Source organism: Drosophila grimshawi, unplaced genomic scaffold (assembly GCF_018153295.1).
Source record: "Drosophila grimshawi isolate 15287-2541.00 unplaced genomic scaffold, ASM1815329v1 contig_311, whole genome shotgun sequence".
NCBI lineage: Eukaryota > Metazoa > Arthropoda > Insecta > Diptera > Drosophilidae > Drosophila > Drosophila grimshawi.
The window spans coordinates 13,593,251-13,610,962 of record NW_025063098.1 but is presented as its reverse complement, the minus strand read 5'-3'; the positions used below and the strand labels follow the sequence as shown (position 1 = coordinate 13,610,962).

General features: G+C 35.0%; 3 protein-coding genes across 5 annotated transcripts in view; 2 read left to right on the top strand and 1 right to left on the bottom strand.

Moving 5' to 3' along the window:
* The window catches only part of LOC6567326 (neuroligin-3), a 51,474-nt gene extending 39,276 nt beyond the window's left edge, over positions 1-12,198 (bottom strand). For all 3 annotated transcript variants that reach the window (XM_043214898.1, XM_043214897.1, XM_043214896.1), the window contains exons 1-5: positions 12,144-12,198; positions 3,229-3,665; positions 2,931-3,148; positions 1,165-1,314; positions 638-1,071 (exon numbers count right to left, since the gene is read on the bottom strand). In XM_043214898.1, coding sequence (XP_043070833.1) covers positions 638-1,071; positions 1,165-1,314; positions 2,931-3,148; positions 3,229-3,479 — 1,053 coding nt within the window. In that variant the 5' untranslated portion in view covers positions 3,480-3,665; positions 12,144-12,198. The remainder of the gene's footprint in view (positions 1-637; positions 1,072-1,164; positions 1,315-2,930; positions 3,149-3,228; positions 3,666-12,143) is intronic.
* LOC116805790 (modular serine protease-like) lies at positions 4,430-17,488 on the top strand. The gene is made up of 5 exons (XM_043214899.1): positions 4,430-4,548; positions 12,896-13,097; positions 14,009-14,712; positions 16,021-16,549; positions 16,973-17,488. The coding sequence occupies exons 1-5, from the start codon at positions 4,476-4,478 to the stop codon at positions 17,457-17,459; spliced, it is 1,995 nt and encodes a 664-aa protein (XP_043070834.1). The 5' UTR covers positions 4,430-4,475; the 3' UTR covers positions 17,460-17,488.
* Positions 6,232-8,998, top strand: LOC122322493 (modular serine protease-like). The gene is made up of 3 exons (XM_043214900.1): positions 6,232-6,366; positions 7,528-8,056; positions 8,483-8,998. Exons 1-3 carry the CDS (start codon positions 6,258-6,260, stop codon positions 8,967-8,969), a joined length of 1,125 nt encoding a protein of 374 aa, XP_043070835.1. The 5' UTR covers positions 6,232-6,257; the 3' UTR covers positions 8,970-8,998.
* Positions 17,489-17,712: the final 224 nt, after the last annotated feature.

Here is a 17,712-nt window from a genome sequence, read left to right as displayed (position 1 = left end):
TCGCCAGAGCGTAAGCCAAGAAATGTACCAAGAAAAAATAAATATAAGATGGACAAGCGAAAATCGGCGTGAAAAAATGTCAAGTTAAAACACAAAATAACACAAAGAACCAGATACTAGTACTAAATAAGAGACAACAGAAATTACTCGAACCCTCAATGGAGTAGTCAGAATTCTGGTAATGAAAGAAGACGACAAAATGAGAATTCTTATCCGGAATAGGGAATAGGGATAAGCGATAATGGTTTTAGCTCAATTCTTTTGTGAGCATTCCAATTTTTATTTATTCCATTTTGTTGCTACTTATAAGTGTTCATTGTGCAGCACAGCCATAACGGAGGTTACTTCAAAAGTTTCCGCTTGCAAAATATTTTGAAATTCATATTTCAATATAAAAGAACAACAGCAAAGTTCTGTTAAAAAATATTAAAATATTTCAAATGATTTGTAAAATTTATTGAGCTGATGCTTGAAATAATTATTTGCTATAATTATGTCTCTTATCCTTTTTAATAATAATTTGTTTTTATTTTTTTTAGTAACCTTATCTTTTCGAATATCTGTTTGTTATTTGATTTTGTAAAAAAATAAAAACCAGGAATAAAATTAAATAAGATATATTGTGGAGCCAGCTCACCGATGGTCCGAATGATGTTAGGAAGTTGGGTGCCTGAATATCGGCATTATATAAATCCTCCAATGGCACATCCCTAAGGCAGTCCACAATCTGCTCATGATGCCTGTTCAAATCTTCCGGAATGGTGCAGTTCACCTCTTTGGCCAGCTTGATCGCAAACAGCACCGGATCCTCGACCAGTGCCCAGGACGAATACGCTGAACCAGACATGAGTATGGCTCGATGGAAAAGTCCACGCACCATTGTCGGGGATGTCATCAGATAATTGATGCAGGCAGCACCGGTGCCATGACCCGCCAGGGTAACAACATTTGGATCGCCGCCAAACTTTTGTATATTCTGCTGTATCCAATGCAGTGCTGCCATCTGATCCATCAACCCATAATTAGCGACACGTGCGTGGGCATGCGGACTGGGATTCGCGTTGAGGAAGCCTTTACAATGAGTTTAAGGGGGCAAGAGGAGTAGAATGGGAATGATTCGCTTAATTATGTAATGAGGCCATAGCACACTTGCAGTTTTCTTACCCAGTATGCCCAGTCGGTAATTAAGAGTCACTACGACCACCTCTCCATAGCTGGCAAGGACGCTGCCATCGTAGGGATTGCCGCTGCTCCACTCAAAGGACTCTCCATGTATGAACACGATGACAGGCAGCTTCTTCTCATTAGCGCCAGCTGTGCAAACCAAGAGAGCATATACATACTACAGTAATAAATGGCATCCGTTGTCTGAGACCTGTATCTATGGGTGAGCCAATGAGCGTACGCGCATTCGTATTCACCATTCTAATTGTAAATATATAAGTTCCTCTTAATAAATCATTATACTAAAATAATTTCATGGAACATAAACGAGAAGGCTTCACCTCACTTCAAGTCTCATTTCTTGTAATTGAATACATATGCTATCCGTATATGTATATCTTAGCTAGCGCACACCAAATAATTTATGTAATTCAATAAAAGCGTATATTCTTTAAATATTTCAAAGCATTATTAATGGTTGAATTGCAATGAATTACTTTTGGTCTAGAGACAGCTTATTTTTTCTAAAGTTTTGTATTCCTCTTAATTATATTTGTAGTTCTCTGTGGTTATTTATGAAATATTTATCATTTAAAATAAAGAATGTTGTAGTTGGGTAGCTTCACAAACTCAAAACAAAGCGAGAAGTTCTCTCTTTTCATACGACAGGCAACGGCAGCCCCGACCGGAAATCGGCGGCTTGCGGTAAGTATTTCCATATATTTATGTACAAGCAAAAGTAAATAGCGGATACCGAAAGGCGACAGGCGCTGATGGCAGTTTTCGACTATAACTTGGGTGTTTCTTATCCGATATGCCATTTTGTCTAGTAGATCAATCATAAGTATATGTGTATTATATATTAATTAGAAGCGTCTGCCTTTAAAATTGGGCATGATATTTCTATTTAAAATCGATATTCACGGTACATACTTCTGCCTATTACATACTTGTGCTCAAAAATATTATACCCTTATAACTAATTTTTAATAGGTCCAGGCTATAATGAAGTAGTGATAAGCTAACGTATGCGGGGGAATAATGTCAAAATTAGATTGGCATGCGGGCGAAAACATTTAAATATGATTAGAGGCTTCCGCGAGCACACAGTTGGAAGAGGGAGGGTGTGCTTGGTAGGGGAACTTGGTTGTATTTGCGATAACGGTGTTCCATGCTAGCAAGTTACTAATTAGAAACCCAAATGAATGATCGAATAAGAAACACCAAAGTTATAGTTCAAAACCTTTTCTCATCTTGATCTCACTAATATCAGCAGGCAAAAGCATTTTCTTTAAGGATATGAGCGTGCATGCGTCACGATGGGATGGCTTGAGTGTGTATAGTTTGTAGAAAAATAATATGTGATTCCTCGCAAAACTTTTAAACCGAAATTTGACAATAAAACTAGAATATATTTAACAGCAGGGAATGCAGTAGAGTTCACTCGACTGGAGAACTCTTACTTGGTTTTATTTTTATATAAGAATTTTGTTGTCGACGAATGTGCGTATACGAAAAGATTATTCAGTGTGCCTTTTGAATTCAGATAATAAGTCACGAACCGAACAAGTGCACAAAAACCACTTTAATCATTCAATAATCTTTCAAAAGAGGAAATGAAAAGCTAATTATTTTGGGTGGAATTTATATATATATATATATATATATATATATGTACATTTTGTATAAGGATATAGAAAATTTATAAGATCACTGAAAGTTCCTGTAGTTTGTATAGAAAAAAAAGTAAATGATTTATGGCTCACCATTAACAGGCGAAAATATGTTAAGATATAAGCAATCTTCGGATTGATTCTCTAAAAATGGCAGCAGTCTTTTCAAATACTCTAACCGCCCCTTTGGCATCTTCTCCAGTGCTGCTGTTTCATTTTGGATATTCGGCAATCGCTGCGGACACACGGGACTATACTTATCCGAAATGCGTATTCCCTCCCAGGGCGCAGGAGCACGCGTTGGGCTGAAACTATAGTAGGGACAAAGGAGAGGATGAGATGAGTGACGAAATAATTTGGAGCATGTAAGTATACTATATATGGTACCTACCGATTTTGTTTGATTGGAGGCGTAGCATAGGGCACACCAAGGAACACCTCCACCGAGCGCAGGAAACGGAAGTTATCCAGCGGTAGAATCATACCGTGCAAGCGACCATACCGCGTTTGCACAATTCGATGTCCCGGCCGGGCCCCATTGTAAACGTCGTGCGTGGAAGCAAAGGCATATCCAAGACAGCCAATAAGTGCAGCCGAGAGCAGCAGCTGCCGCATCAGCCACATCTGTTCGCATTCCCACATATTCAATACGCTCTTCTTCTTGTCTTATTCGGTCGTTCACTATTTACGGGATTGTGTGCAGAACGCTATTGTGTGGAACCACGGCTACTCCGAAAACACTATCTATTGCCGATATTCCTATTGGCTTGGCCTTGATAGTCAGCTTCCAGGTGCATAGGATTCATCTTTCTGTTGCACTCCTCGGTACTGAAAATCCGTGATTTTTGTCATTATTATTTTGTCTGAATTAATGTGATACATAATACATAATACATAATAATAAAAATAATGTACGAGGCTAGTCTAGACAAAAAAATCTAGCTTAAGAAAAGGGTATAATACTGGCAATGGCACAACAGTCAGCCGTTGGAGCTGGAAAAATGATGATGGCAATGATGAAAGCTCGTTTCAAAATTTGGGATTCCATCCATCGACTATGCACAAGCACTAAAGCAATTAAAGATACCAACAACAAGTTCTAACGCAGAGTTAATTAATGGTATGAAAGCTTTTTATAAATAAAGCAACACATGCTTAAAAGTAACCCAGAGATGAATAAAATTGCGGAGCACAAAAAATGCGCGTCAGCGACTCTAAAGCTCAGTACTCTATCTTTTAAAGTTATTTTTAAGCTTACATTGAAATTTCAAGAGCAAAATATATGAATAGTAACATACATGCATACACAAAGAAATAATTATTTTATTAATATTTAAGAAAACGTTAAAAATATATAAAGCTATGCAACTTATCCAGCTAATTTTGTTAGTGTGTCATATATATTTTCGTCAACAGTCTCTTTCGGTTTCCGCTGCTTATCGGTTTCCGCTGCTTATCCGTTTCCACTGGAATCCAAATTAATTTCTCTTTAAATTTCTCTATTTAAGGGGTTATACTCCGTTCCTGAGTAAAACGTGACTCAGTTCGATACGGAAACTCGTGCGAATACTTTGTACAATGGTTGCCCGCTGTGCTCTAATCGTGGTATATTTATTGTCCACAGTATCTGTTATTGTGATGTTTCAGTGTACAGAAAATCACAGTATCGTGCCATTCACATCTGCCTGTAATGGCTCAAGCGAATGTCCAAATGGCAGCGATGAGACATTCGTTTTGTGTAAGGATACCATGATAAACGAAGAATTTTTCTATTGCGCCTACGGAGGCGAAATTAATAGTTTTGGTGAGTGCAACAATGTTGCCGAATGCTACGATAAATCGGATGAATCGGTTCTCATGTGCCAAGAGAACGAATCGGTTATCAAGTCAATAATAAAAGGCAATTGCAACGGGTATGTAAAAAAGAGAATTTATTCAATAATAAAATCATCCAATTTCTAATTTTTGGGATCTTAAAAATAACCGAGCGAAATCAAAAAACCGAAATGTTAGTTCCATGAGCTCGAACAAAGTAAAAATAAATTATAAAGCTAATTGAATTCATCAAAAATACATTCAAAATGCTTCATTATTTTGAACTCGACCCCATACTTATATATTTATTCTTGATCAGTATCAACAGTATGAGCACGTGGATTTCAGGGAGTATAAAAGCTTGATACTTCAAATTTGGAAAATACATTTTTAATACATTCTCTTCCGCTTCCTATCAATTTGTAAATGTGTTATTCCGTATGGGTGTCATTTTAAGGCGCTCTTCATGAACATTTACATTACCAACAAACATGCACTGCGTCATTATTTGAGAGTGCAAAAGAACAAAAGCAAGAATTATAGACCATAAGAGTATTTTTTCTCCTTTTCAAGTACGAATATCATAAGCATATGCGATTTCATTTTAATTTAGTTTCATTATACTTTATTAATATAATAGAAAAATTAAAAATGGAGTACGACCTTTTGGGCGTTTTCTTAAAACTCGAAATTTGCATTGAATTATAATTTACTCTATAGTTATCCAAAAAAAAATTGGAAGCCAAGCAATAGAAAATACGTATGAGTCAACTTAAATGTGAAATGATTTTCCGCCTTTTTTAATTTCATTTTATTTAATTCAAGCAAATTATAAAATAATTAAATATTTGAAAATGCATTTTAATATAGTTAACAAAAGAAGGAATGCGAAAGTCATATACAAAAGTCAAAATTTCTCGAACGCATCTCGAACATATAAATATGGGGTTTGGCTTATGAAAGTGGATATCGTTTTCTGACAACGCAATTGTTTAATTCGTTTTTTTAGTGATCAAATTGAGTGCATGAAAGGCGAATGCATTGCGCAGCACAAAATGTGCGATGAGAAGCACGATTGCAGTAATGGTCGGGACGAATCTGTGGAGTTATGTATGCAGAATAAAACATGTCCTTACTATCGATGCGCCAATGGAAAATGCCTGAAAAAGAACCAGGAATGCGACGGATATATTGATTGTATCGATGCTTCTGATGAGTTGGAGAATATGTGTAAATATAAAGAGCACTGGAGAGGAAATGCTCCGAAGCTTTGTTACGAGCCAACAGAGAGGAACTTGGAATTTACAGAAGATACTAAATTTCATTTTGAAAACGGATCCCGATTTGTATATGCCAATCAAAATGTTAGTTTCTCGTGTTCCGTTAAGAAAGATAAGTTTCTTGGCATTAGGCAGAATGTATGTAAGTATACGGGAGACTGGCGGCACGATCTCCCAGTATGTAGTTCAAAGCCTCAGAACCTTGATCCAAACACGAACGGGACCAATGGGTGCCCAATAGACAACTATGATAATGAGACCATGCTTATATACGATGTGCTATAGGTACAGTTGCAATATAACGACGTTACCACCTCTTAAACATATGTCAGTACAATTGGCATGCATTGACGGTTATACTTTGTCGCCACCGTATGTGAGGAGGCATTGTGAGAATAAGAAGTGGGACAAACACGAAAATCCTCGCTGTATCAGTAAGTACCTCAAAAATCACAATAATAAAACAAGAGAGAACGTTACTCGTTACGAAATACTCTGATACCAATAATTCATACCATCTGATAGCAGGTGGCGTAGAACATGGTGGGTGTAGCCAAGAAATACCGATCTTTGAAGGAGGTTCCTAATAATCTATTCTAAAAGTTTGTATTTAAAATTGCAGTAGATATAGCTTTTGTGAATTTCTTGTGGACGGGAGTGGGCGTGAACTCTGAGAATTCTGAGAATTTTGGCAGTGGTCGTAGGCGTGGTCATCAGAAAATGTTGGAGGTAATCCTAGTAGTCTTCCTTCCAAGGTTGCTAACTCTAATGGAAGATGCTAGATGCTTTTATCGAAAATGTATACGCCGATCTTTAAAGAAAGTTACCAGCAAGTTTACCATCTATTTTTGCTGACGTTATCTCTAAAATTGCTGGATATGCGGATTTATCGATTTACACTTTCCGAAATATCGGCTTTGGGAATTACAGGCGGCTATATCCTATCTGCTATCGATTCTTAAAGACGGCTATATGGCCATATGGTATATGCCGATATTGAAAGGACATCACTAATAACCTACCTACAAATTGAGAACCCTTTAAATTGTGGGAAATATGTGTTTTTTTCGATTTGCGATGATCTATATTGTTTATTTCCTAGCCTTCTATTACTTCAAGTTCTACACTTTGTCTGACGTGGGCACAGACCAGTATATGTTCCAGGTTTCAAGACTCTAGCTTTAAGGGTGTCCAAAAAAGTTGGGCTCATACAGATGGACCGACAAAAATCAAATTCAATATACTATGGTATAGTTCATAATCAAAAACAAAGAGTATACAAAATAATAACGGTTGCGAAAATTAATTTATAAATCAAACGATTGGGAGAGTCCTGCCAAAAATATGAAGGGTTTTTTTTTAAACATTTGAAGCCAATTTCCAAAATAATGTGCGTTAAATGTTTTCAAACTATTCTTAAATTAATCGCATTTTTCTCTGGTATTTTATATATATATGTACTTATGTAATTGAAAACAGTCTTTATAATTTCTTGAAAATTTAAAACTTTTCTGATTTTTGAAATGATATTCTTTTTAGTGTGATAATCTACATTTTAGGTCGATTTTTTTCTCTTCTCTTATTTACTTTTTCAGAAACGTGTCAACTGAATAAGTTATTCTGCAGCGATTCAATGCGGCGGACATGCAAATATAACGGTAATCTCGTCCAATGCGAATCGACAATGCTCCCAGGCACAGAAGTAGGTTTCGAATGTAATATCGGATATAGATGGAAGAAACATGCAACGGAGACGAATATAGCTGTTACATGCCAGGAGGATGGAACTTGGTCGGAAAATCTTGATATGGATAAATACTGTGAACTTGATTGTGGTCATCTTCACACAAATACAATAAAACCTTTGGCGACATCCGGTACTCCCATAGAGCCAGAAATCTCGCCGTGGACCGTTGTCATTTATGCGAAGGATCAGGAACATAGCTACAAGAAAATATGTGGTGGGGTCCGTGTGAAGCCCGACATTGTGTTGACTGCCGCACATTGTGTGCTAATTAACGATACCATTAAACTAGCACATTATCGGGTGGGAGGCTCAACAAATGTTAATCGTACAGTTGGTGAGGATTATGGCTGGGCAGTTTCAAAAATTGAGACTAATCGGTAAGTACTTATTTTTCGGAACCGTAAACACTATTGGTCATTTTATAAATATAACAACTTAATGATTATTAATTTGATTTCACAATATTGATTATTATTATTTACTCTTATTATTATTATTTTTGTATTATATTCATTATTAACGCTGCTATCGGGCGTGAGCGACTGCTGTATTTTCTGATACCAGTGTTATACCCGCTTAATTGTTTTTCAAAATTTTGTAGCTCAATCTCTAAAAGTGTGGAGGGAGATGCGATAGTCAATTTTATCCATATTCTCGCTCCCCATATGACCCAAATTAAACTTTTCTTTTCGGTATTAAAAAAAAAAAATAATAATAATTAAAAATGCATTTATTAAAATCACAAAATCATAATTTTTTTAGACTTATTTTTATCAATCAGGGACCATTCATTTGATTTCCAGGAACTATGATCCTTCTACGATGGCATTTGATACCGCTCTGTTAAAACTGAACTTAACTTCGGTAGACAGAAATAAAGCAAAAGTTATTTGCTTACCCTGGCAGTTCGATGAATACATGTACGAGATGGGGAACACAGTGGCCGAGGTGTGTTCCCTTTCCAACGGAACAAATAGTTTAAGGTTGACCATGGTTGAGTCTGAAGTATTGAACAGAACCAGCGATCAACAATTTCACATAGCAGCCAAGGCCGGAGAATTTCTTTGTGAAGATGATACTGGAAGCGGATTCATCACTAACTGCTATCATAAGCATACTAAAACGAGGGCTGATAGCTTCTGCTTGTATGGTGTGGTGAGTTTCGCAAACAGAGGCTTAGACAAACAGAGATGCTCTAAGAACGTTGTCCTTACGAATACGAGCGGCTACTATAATAGAGATTTTATTAGCTCCACTATCGATTACATGACGACTTGTGATCAATATTAACAATACAACCATTCGAATTCAAAATTTAATTTCCGATGGCAATAAAATTGTAAAGTTTGAACGCAGTGGATTCTAATTAATATTTAATAAACATTGAAATATTATTAACTGTATAACGTGTGCAATATGCATAAAGCTCGGATAATAAGAGCTCAAGTTGCCATCGAAAATGTATCCCCATTTCAATTAGCAAGCGCACGTATTTTCTGTGTACATTAATATGTGGTCGCATGTCGAGCCCACTCGACTACAGCGTTCTTACTTGTCTAATATGTCCAACTTTGTTCTTTTTTATGTCATGTCATATCAATTTTCTTCTGGAAACTGAATTATTGCCTGAAATGTATCGATAAAGTCTATTAGGATTTTACTGAAAACCAACAATAAATAGTTATAATTATATCTAAGTGTTGTTCACAAAGGAAAAAATAAAAAAAAACTATTTCTGCTGCAAATAAATTATGTTTAATTTTCGATAATTACTGGGGTTCCTCGAACTGAAAAAAATGGCTAACGGGCAGCGCAGCCAGCATTGTTTCCTGGCGTCCAGCAGCTGCAGCATATGCAAATGATTGACAAGGTGGCTTAGTTCTTTCTCCGACTAATTCGAGCAATTCAAAATTGATCCACTTAGAGCTGTCACACCAAATAAATATCAACTGATGATACTTAACAAATTAAATTCAATCAAATAAACAAACAAAAATTATTACAGATATGTCTCATTGAAATTATTTTAATTTGTATTTCATTAATCAAGTATGAACATCATCGATTATTTAATCCCATTGCCGTCAAATTCATTATACAAATATAATACCGATTTATAATTATATACAACAACGTGACAGTTTTCGCTAAGAGATATATGATGTAGTAAAATGAGGATACTAATATGGTTTGAAGCTTCATTAATTCCGTAACTACAGGGATTCGTCTTCAAAAACAATCAGGAGCTTTCGTACAAGAGCAAAATTTTCAACAGTCAATGTTTTTAGGCAATATACAAGTAAAAACCAATAAAAATAACTTTCCAAAGAGTATTACAATTTTGTCGAAAAGTGTGAATTGTGTGATTTATTGATTGATATTTTACACTTAATTCCATTTAATAAACTACGTTTAAAACTAATTTGTATAATCAAATTGTTTGTAAATTTAAGGATGTATTTATTTTTTGTATGACACTAAATGTAAAATTTGGAATTTCTTAACATAATATACGCATGCTTTTGTTATTACCTATTATATTATTACTTATATTATGCGATATCAAACATAAACTGCGCTCAAAATTTTCTCAGCCCACTTGTCAAGCCCAGTACAGTCAACAACATAAATATCCAATTTTATTTGAAATACTACTGTTTAAAAGATATGCAGATGGTTTTATTACAAACAACATTTTTTTCCCTCGAATATAGAATAATTGTACAAGAAAATATATAAATACAATTACAAAAATATTTCTAACGACAGTTGTTTGTAAAAGTTTGGCACAGTGAATCTCAACACAATAAAATGGAATTTATGGCAAGCAAATGGCAGCGACTTGTAATTAGAAATGCACTGTCCTCAAATATTTAATAGCAGCAATACAATCGTCTGACTGTCTACATAAATGCATTTGCGTCCAATAAAAAAGTTCGGCAAAAGAAGGAAAAAAAAAATCAACTAGCGTTCATTTTTCGAAATGGTGAGCCTTTATTCCAAATGTCTTGAGTGAATCCAACGGAATGAAAACACCTGCGTCGACTAAATATACTAAAACGTGATAGAAGTAAGAAACAGCTAAACCGGTAAGGCTAAAAGGAGGAGAGAAATTCTCTAAAACATTGGCAGAATGATTAATTTGATTTCGACACAAGCGTAGCTCATCAGCCAACGGCCCACAGCCCACGGCCCACTGCCGACTCGACGTATGAGTAATAGGCGTTAACTTTTTATGACAAGCCGGCAACGTGCCCTGGCATCCTGCTAAATTATGGCACCTTTCCAATCTCCATCCCTATTATTGCGTCTAGTTGACTACTTCAAATTATACGACTTTAAGCAATGCTGACATTTATGTGGTAAAATCAAAGCTTAAAGCTCTGCGAGAGTCGTACAGAAGGTATGAATTCATATGTTGCAGCCATAAGTATATTCAATATATCTTTATGGATGCAATGTATTTATTTCAGTTTTTTTTTTAAATGGCAAATGTGTATTATGCTTGAAACACATATAATTTAATATTCACTTTAAGCGACTCTTTTAATTTATTAAATGAATTATAAACAGATAGTTAAAGCATTCATCAAAATGACATGTGGGTTCCCTACAATATATATATATATATATGTATATATAACACAAGACATATGTCTTGTTCTTATTTGCGGTCAAATAATGATTTACAGTCTTAAAAATAGCAGATTGCGATTACTTTAAAAATATTTGATTCTGTACCTTATTGTATATAATGGATATTAATATATAATTATATACAAATGTATTAAATTAATGTAGTCATTTTTGTTGAAGACCATTAATCTTTTGACTGAACAAAGTTTAACAAAGATTCAAATGGAATAGAATCATGAAAGAGGACAGAAAACAGAGGCTATTGAATATCATATATGTAGCATTCGATGAAATTTATTTTCACTAATTTGATACTGATTAATTGCAAATTTACAAGAGTTTGGAACAATATTAAACTAAAACTGAGCAAAAAGTCGCTGAAGTGAGAAGTTATATTAAATAACAGGAGGTAAGTAAGGTACCTGACGTACCTGATTATTATTATGTGTACATATTTAGAGTACATTTAAAGTAGACGCTGAATCAATTAGTAACAGCTGTAGACTTTTCCACACTGTTTCTTTAATGTACATTTAAAGTGCGCATTCATTCATAAATGTTTCTAAAAGTATAAATTGTATAAACAACCGTTTCTGTTTCTTTAATATAAACCTTAAAGTACCCCTGCTGAAATTGGTGTTTAAATCACATTATAAATTCACTTGACGCCTGAAATGCACACACGCCCAAAGAAAGGGTCGAACAGAAAAAAAATGATATTTTGTATAGAACAATCTGTAATGATATGTTTTGGACAGTTCTTTGCATTTCAATTGACAACTTAAGCCCATTTTCCTTTGTTATTTTGTTTTTTTCTGCTTGATTTACCTTGTGAGAACTTTCTATATGGAAGCGTTTGTAATGCTCTCACTTCTGCTCCTGATGGGCATTGTTGACGCCAGTACTTTGCTTTGAAAGCTTTTTATAAATAAAGCAACACATGATTGAAAGTAACCCAGAGATGAATAAAATTGCGGAGCACAAAAAATGCGCGTCGGCGACTCTAAAGCTCTGTACTCTATCTTTTAAAGTTATTTTTAAGCTTACATTGAAATTTCAAGAGCAAAATATATGAATAGTAACATACATGCATACACAAAGAAATAATTATTTTATTAATATTTAAGAAAACGATAATAAATATGTGTAATGCCATATAGACTAAATATATAAAGCTATGCAACTTATCCAGCTAATTTTGTTAGTGTGTCATATATATTTTTGTCAATAGTCTCTCAGCTATCAAAAAACTTTTAATCTCTAAGGCTGAGAATGAGAAAATATTCAGGGATTTGTACGAGTCTTTAACGCAGAGTGGCTGCTTATCGGTTTCCACTGAAATCCAAATTAATTTCTCTTTAAGTTTCTCTGTTTAAGGGGTTATACTCCGTTCCTGAGTAAAACGTGGCTCAGTTCGATACGGAAACTCGTGCGAATACTTTGTACAATGTTTGGCCGCTGTGCTCTAATCGTGGTATATTTATTGTCCACAGTATCGGTTATTGTGATGTTTCAGTGTACAGAAAATCTCAGTAACGTACCGCGGAGTTGTACCTGTAATGGGTCAAGCGAATGTCCAAATGGCAGCGATGAGACATTCGTTTTGTGTAAGGATACCATGATAAACGAAGAATTTTTCTATTGCGCCTACGGAGGCGAAATTAATAGTTTTGGTGAGTGCAACAATGTTGCCGAATGCTACGATAAATCGGATGAATCGGTTCTCATGTGCCAAGAGAACGAATCGGTTATCAAGTCAATAATAAAAGGCAATTGCAACGGGTATGTAAAAAAGAGAATTTATTCAATAATAAAATCATCCAATTTCTAATTTTTGGGATCTTAAAAATAACCGAGCGAAATCAAAAAACCGAAATGTTAGTTCCATGAGCTCGAACAAAGTAAAAATAAATTATAAAGCTAATTGAATTCATCAAAAATACATTCAAAATGCTTCATTATTTTGAACTCGACCCCATACTTATATATTTATTCTTGATCAGTATCAACAGTATGAGCACGTGGATTTCAGGGAGTATAAAAGCTTGATACTTCAAATTTGGAAAATACATTTTTAATACATTCTCTTCCGCTTCCTATCAATTTGTAAATGTGTTATTCCGTATGGGTGTCATTTTAAGGCGCTCTTCATGAACATTTACATTACCAACAAACATGCACTGCGTCATTATTTGAGAGTGCAAAAGAACAAAAGCAAGAATTATAGACCATAAGAGTATTTTTTCTCCTTTTCAAGTACGAATATCATAAGCATATGCGATTTCATTTTAATTTAGTTTCATTATACTTTATTAATATAATAGAAAAATTAAAAATGGAGTACGACCTTTTGGGCGTTTTCTTAAAACTCGAAATTTGCATTGAATTATAATTTACTCTATAGTTATCCAAAAAAAAATTGGAAGCCAAGCAATAGAAAATACGTATGAGTCAACTTAAATGTGAAATGATTTTCCGCCTTTTTTAATTTCATTTTATTTAATTCAAGCAAATTATAAAATAATTAAATATTTGAAAATGCATTTTAATATAGTTAACAAAAGAAGGAATGCGAAAGTCATATACAAAAGTCAAAATTTCTCGAACGCATCTCGAACATATAAATATGGGGTTTGGCTTATGAAAGTGGATATCGTTTTCTGACAACGCAATTGTTTAATTCGTTTTTTTAGTGATCAAATTGAGTGCATGAAAGGCGAATGCATTGCGCAGCACAAAATGTGCGATGAGAAGCACGATTGCAGTAATGGTCGGGACGAATCTGTGGAGTTATGTATGCAGAATAAAACATGTCCTTACTATCGATGCGCCAATGGAAAATGCCTAAGCAAGAACCAGGAATGCGACGGAAATATTGATTGTATCGATGCTTCTGATGAGTTGGAGAATATGTGTAAATATAAAGAGCACTGGAGAGGAAATGCTCCGAAGCTTTGTTACGAGCCAACAGAGAGGAACTTGGAATTTACAGAAGATACTAAATTTCATTTTGAAAACGGATCCCGATTTGTATATGCCAATCAAAATGTTAGTTTCTCGTGTTCCGTTAAGAAAGATAAGTTTCTTGGCATTAGGCAGAATGTATGTAAGTATACGGGAGACTGGCGGCACGATCTCCCAGTATGTAGTTCAAAGCCTCAGAACCTTGATCCAAACACGAACGGGACCAATGGGTGCCCAATAGACAACTATGATAATGAGACCATGCTTATAGGCGATTGCTATAGGTACGATTGCAAAAAAACGACGTTACCACCTCTTAAACATATGTCAGTACAATTGGCATGCATTGACGGTTATACTTTGTCGCCACCGTATGTGAGGAGGCATTGTGAGAATAAGAAGTGGGACAAACACGAAAATCCTCGCTGTATCAGTAAGTACCTCAAAAATCACAATAATAAAACAAGAGAGAACGTTACTCGTTACGAAATACTCTGATACCAATAATTCATACCATCTGATAGCAGGTGGCGTAGAACATGGTGGGTGTAGCCAAGAAATACCGATCTTTGAAGGAGGTTCCTAATAATCTATTCTAAAAGTTTGTATTTAAAATTGCAGTAGATATAGCTTTTGTGAATTTCTTGTGGACGGGAGTGGGCGTGAACTCTGAGAATTCTGAGAATTTTGGCAGTGGTCGTAGGCGTGGTCATCAGAAAATGTTGGAGGTAATCCTAGTAGTCTTCCTTCCAAGGTTGCTAACTCTAATGGAAGATGCTAGATGCTTTTATCGAAAATGTATACGCCGATCTTTAAAGAAAGTTACCAGCAAGTTTACCATCTATTTTTGCTGACGTTATCTCTAAAATTGCTGGATATGCGGATTTATCGATTTACACTTTCCGAAATATCGGCTTTGGGAATTACAGGCGGCTATATCCTATCTGCTATCGATTCTTAAAGACGGCTATATGGCCATATGGTATATGCCGATATTGAAAGGACATCACTAATAACCTACCTACAAATTGAGAACCCTTTAAATTGTGGGAAATATGTGTTTTTTTCGATTTGCGATGATCTATATTGTTTATTTCCTAGCCTTCTATTACTTCAAGTTCTACACTTTGTCTGACGTGGGCACAGACCAGTATATGTTCCAGGTTTCAAGACTCTAGCTTTAAGGGTGTCCAAAAAAGTTGGGCTCATACAGATGGACCGACAAAAATCAAATTCAATATACTATGGTATAGTTCATAATCAAAAACAAAGAGTATACAAAATAATAACGGTTGCGAAAATTAATTTATAAATCAAACGATTGGGAGAGTCCTGCCAAAAATATGAAGGGTTTTTTTTTTAAACATTTGAAGCCAACTTCCAAAATAATGTGCGTTAAATGTTTTCAAACTATTCTTAAATTAATCGCATTTTTCTCTGGTATATTATATATATATATACTTATGTAATTGAAAACAGTCTTTAAATTTGTATAATTCAATTTGAGATAACTTACGACATCGACAGCGACTCTAAATCGAGCATTACGTTTTTACAATATATATATGTTTTCTTTTTTTAGATAGAAAGAAAATTTAAAAATAATTTCTTGAAAATTTAAAACTTTTATGATTTTCGCAATGATATTCTTTTTAGTGTGATAATCTACATGTTAGCTCGATTTTTTTTTGTTAGCTATAGTATATTTTGTTGGTACTTATTCTCTTATTTACTTTTTCAGAAACGTGTCAACGGAATAAGTTATTCTGCAGCGATTCAATGCGGCGGTCATGCAAATATAACGGTAATCTCGTCCAATGCGAATCGACAATGCTCCCAGGCACAGAAGTAGGTTTCGAATGTAATATCGGATATAGATGGAAGAAACATGCAACGGAGACGAATATAGCTGTTACATGCCAGGAGGATGGAACTTGGTCGGAAAATCTTGATATGGATAAATACTGTGAACTTGATTGTGGTCATCTTCACACAAATACAATAAAACCTTTGGCGACATCCGGTACTCCCATAGAGCCAGAAATCTCGCCGTGGACCGTTGTCATTTATGCGAAGGATCAGGAACATAGCTACAAGAAAATATGTGGTGGGGTCCGTGTGAAGCCCGACATTGTGTTGACTGCCGCACATTGTGTGCTAATTAACGATACCATTAAACTAGCACATTATCGGGTGGGAGGCTCAACAAATGTTAATCGTACAGTTGGTGAGGATTATGGCTGGGCAGTTTCAAAAATTGAGACTAATCGGTAAGTACTTATTTTTCGGAACCGTAAACACTATTGGTCATTTTATAAATATAACAACTTAATGATTATTAATTTGATTTCACAATATTGATTATTATTATTTACTCTTATTATTATTATTTTTGTATTATATTCATTATTAACGCTGCTATCGGGCGTGAGCGACTGCTGTATTTTCTGATACCAGTGTTATACCCGCTTAATTGTTTTTCAAAATTTTGTAGCTCAATCTCTAAAAGTGTGGAGGGAGATGCGATAGTCAATTTTATCCATATTCTCGCTCCCCATATGACCCAAATTAAACTTTTCTTTTCGGTATTAAAAAAAAAAAATAATAATTAAAAATGCATTTATTAAAATCACAAAATCATAATTTTTTTAGACTTATTTTTATCAATCAGGGACCATTCATTTGATTTCCAGGAACTATGATCCTTCTACGATGGCATTTGATACCGCTCTGTTAAAACTGAACTTAACTTCGGTAGACAGAAATAAAGCAAAAGTTATTTGCTTACCCTGGCAGTTCGATGAATACATGTACGAGATGGGGAACACAGTGGCCGAGGTGTGTTCCCTTTCCAACGGAACAAATAGTTTAAGGTTGACCATGGTTGAGTCTGGAGTATTGAACAATACCAGCGAACATCAAATTGACATAGCAGCTAAGACGGGAGCATATCTTTGCGAAGGTGATAGTGGAAGCGGATTCATCACTAACTGCTATCATAAGCATACTAAAACGAGGGCTGATAGCTTCTGCTTGTATGGTGTGGTGAGTTTCGCAAACAGAGGCTTAGACAAACAGAGATGCTCTAAGAACGTTGTCCTTATGAATACGACCAGCTACTATAATAGAGATTTTATTAGCTCCACTATCGATTACATGACGACTTGTGATCAATATTAACAATACAACCATTCGAATTCAAAATTTAATTTCCGATGGCAATAAAATTGTAAAGTTTGAACGCAGTGGATTCTAATTAATATTTAATAAACATTGAAATATTATTAACTGTATAACGTGTGCAATATGCATAAAGCTCGGATAATAAGAGCTCAAGTTGCCATCGAAAATGTATCCCCATTTCAATTAGCAAGCGCACGTATTTTCTGTGTACATTAATATGTGGTCGCATGTCGAGCCCACTCGACTACAG

Coding starts and splice junctions, on each gene's coding strand:
- LOC116805790 (XM_043214899.1), top strand. CDS start 4,476: ATGTTTCAGTGTACAGAAAATCACAGTATCGTGCCATTCACATCTGCC. Junction 13,098..14,008: donor ATAAAAGGCAATTGCAACGG/GTATGTAAAAAA, acceptor TCGTTTTTTTAG/TGATCAAATTGAGTGCATGA. Junction 14,713..16,020: donor CGAAAATCCTCGCTGTATCA/GTAAGTACCTCA, acceptor TTACTTTTTCAG/AAACGTGTCAACGGAATAAG.
- LOC122322493 (XM_043214900.1), top strand. CDS start 6,258: ATGTCAGTACAATTGGCATGCATTGACGGTTATACTTTGTCGCCACCG. Junction 6,367..7,527: donor CGAAAATCCTCGCTGTATCA/GTAAGTACCTCA, acceptor TTACTTTTTCAG/AAACGTGTCAACTGAATAAG. Junction 8,057..8,482: donor TCAAAAATTGAGACTAATCG/GTAAGTACTTAT, acceptor TTTGATTTCCAG/GAACTATGATCCTTCTACGA.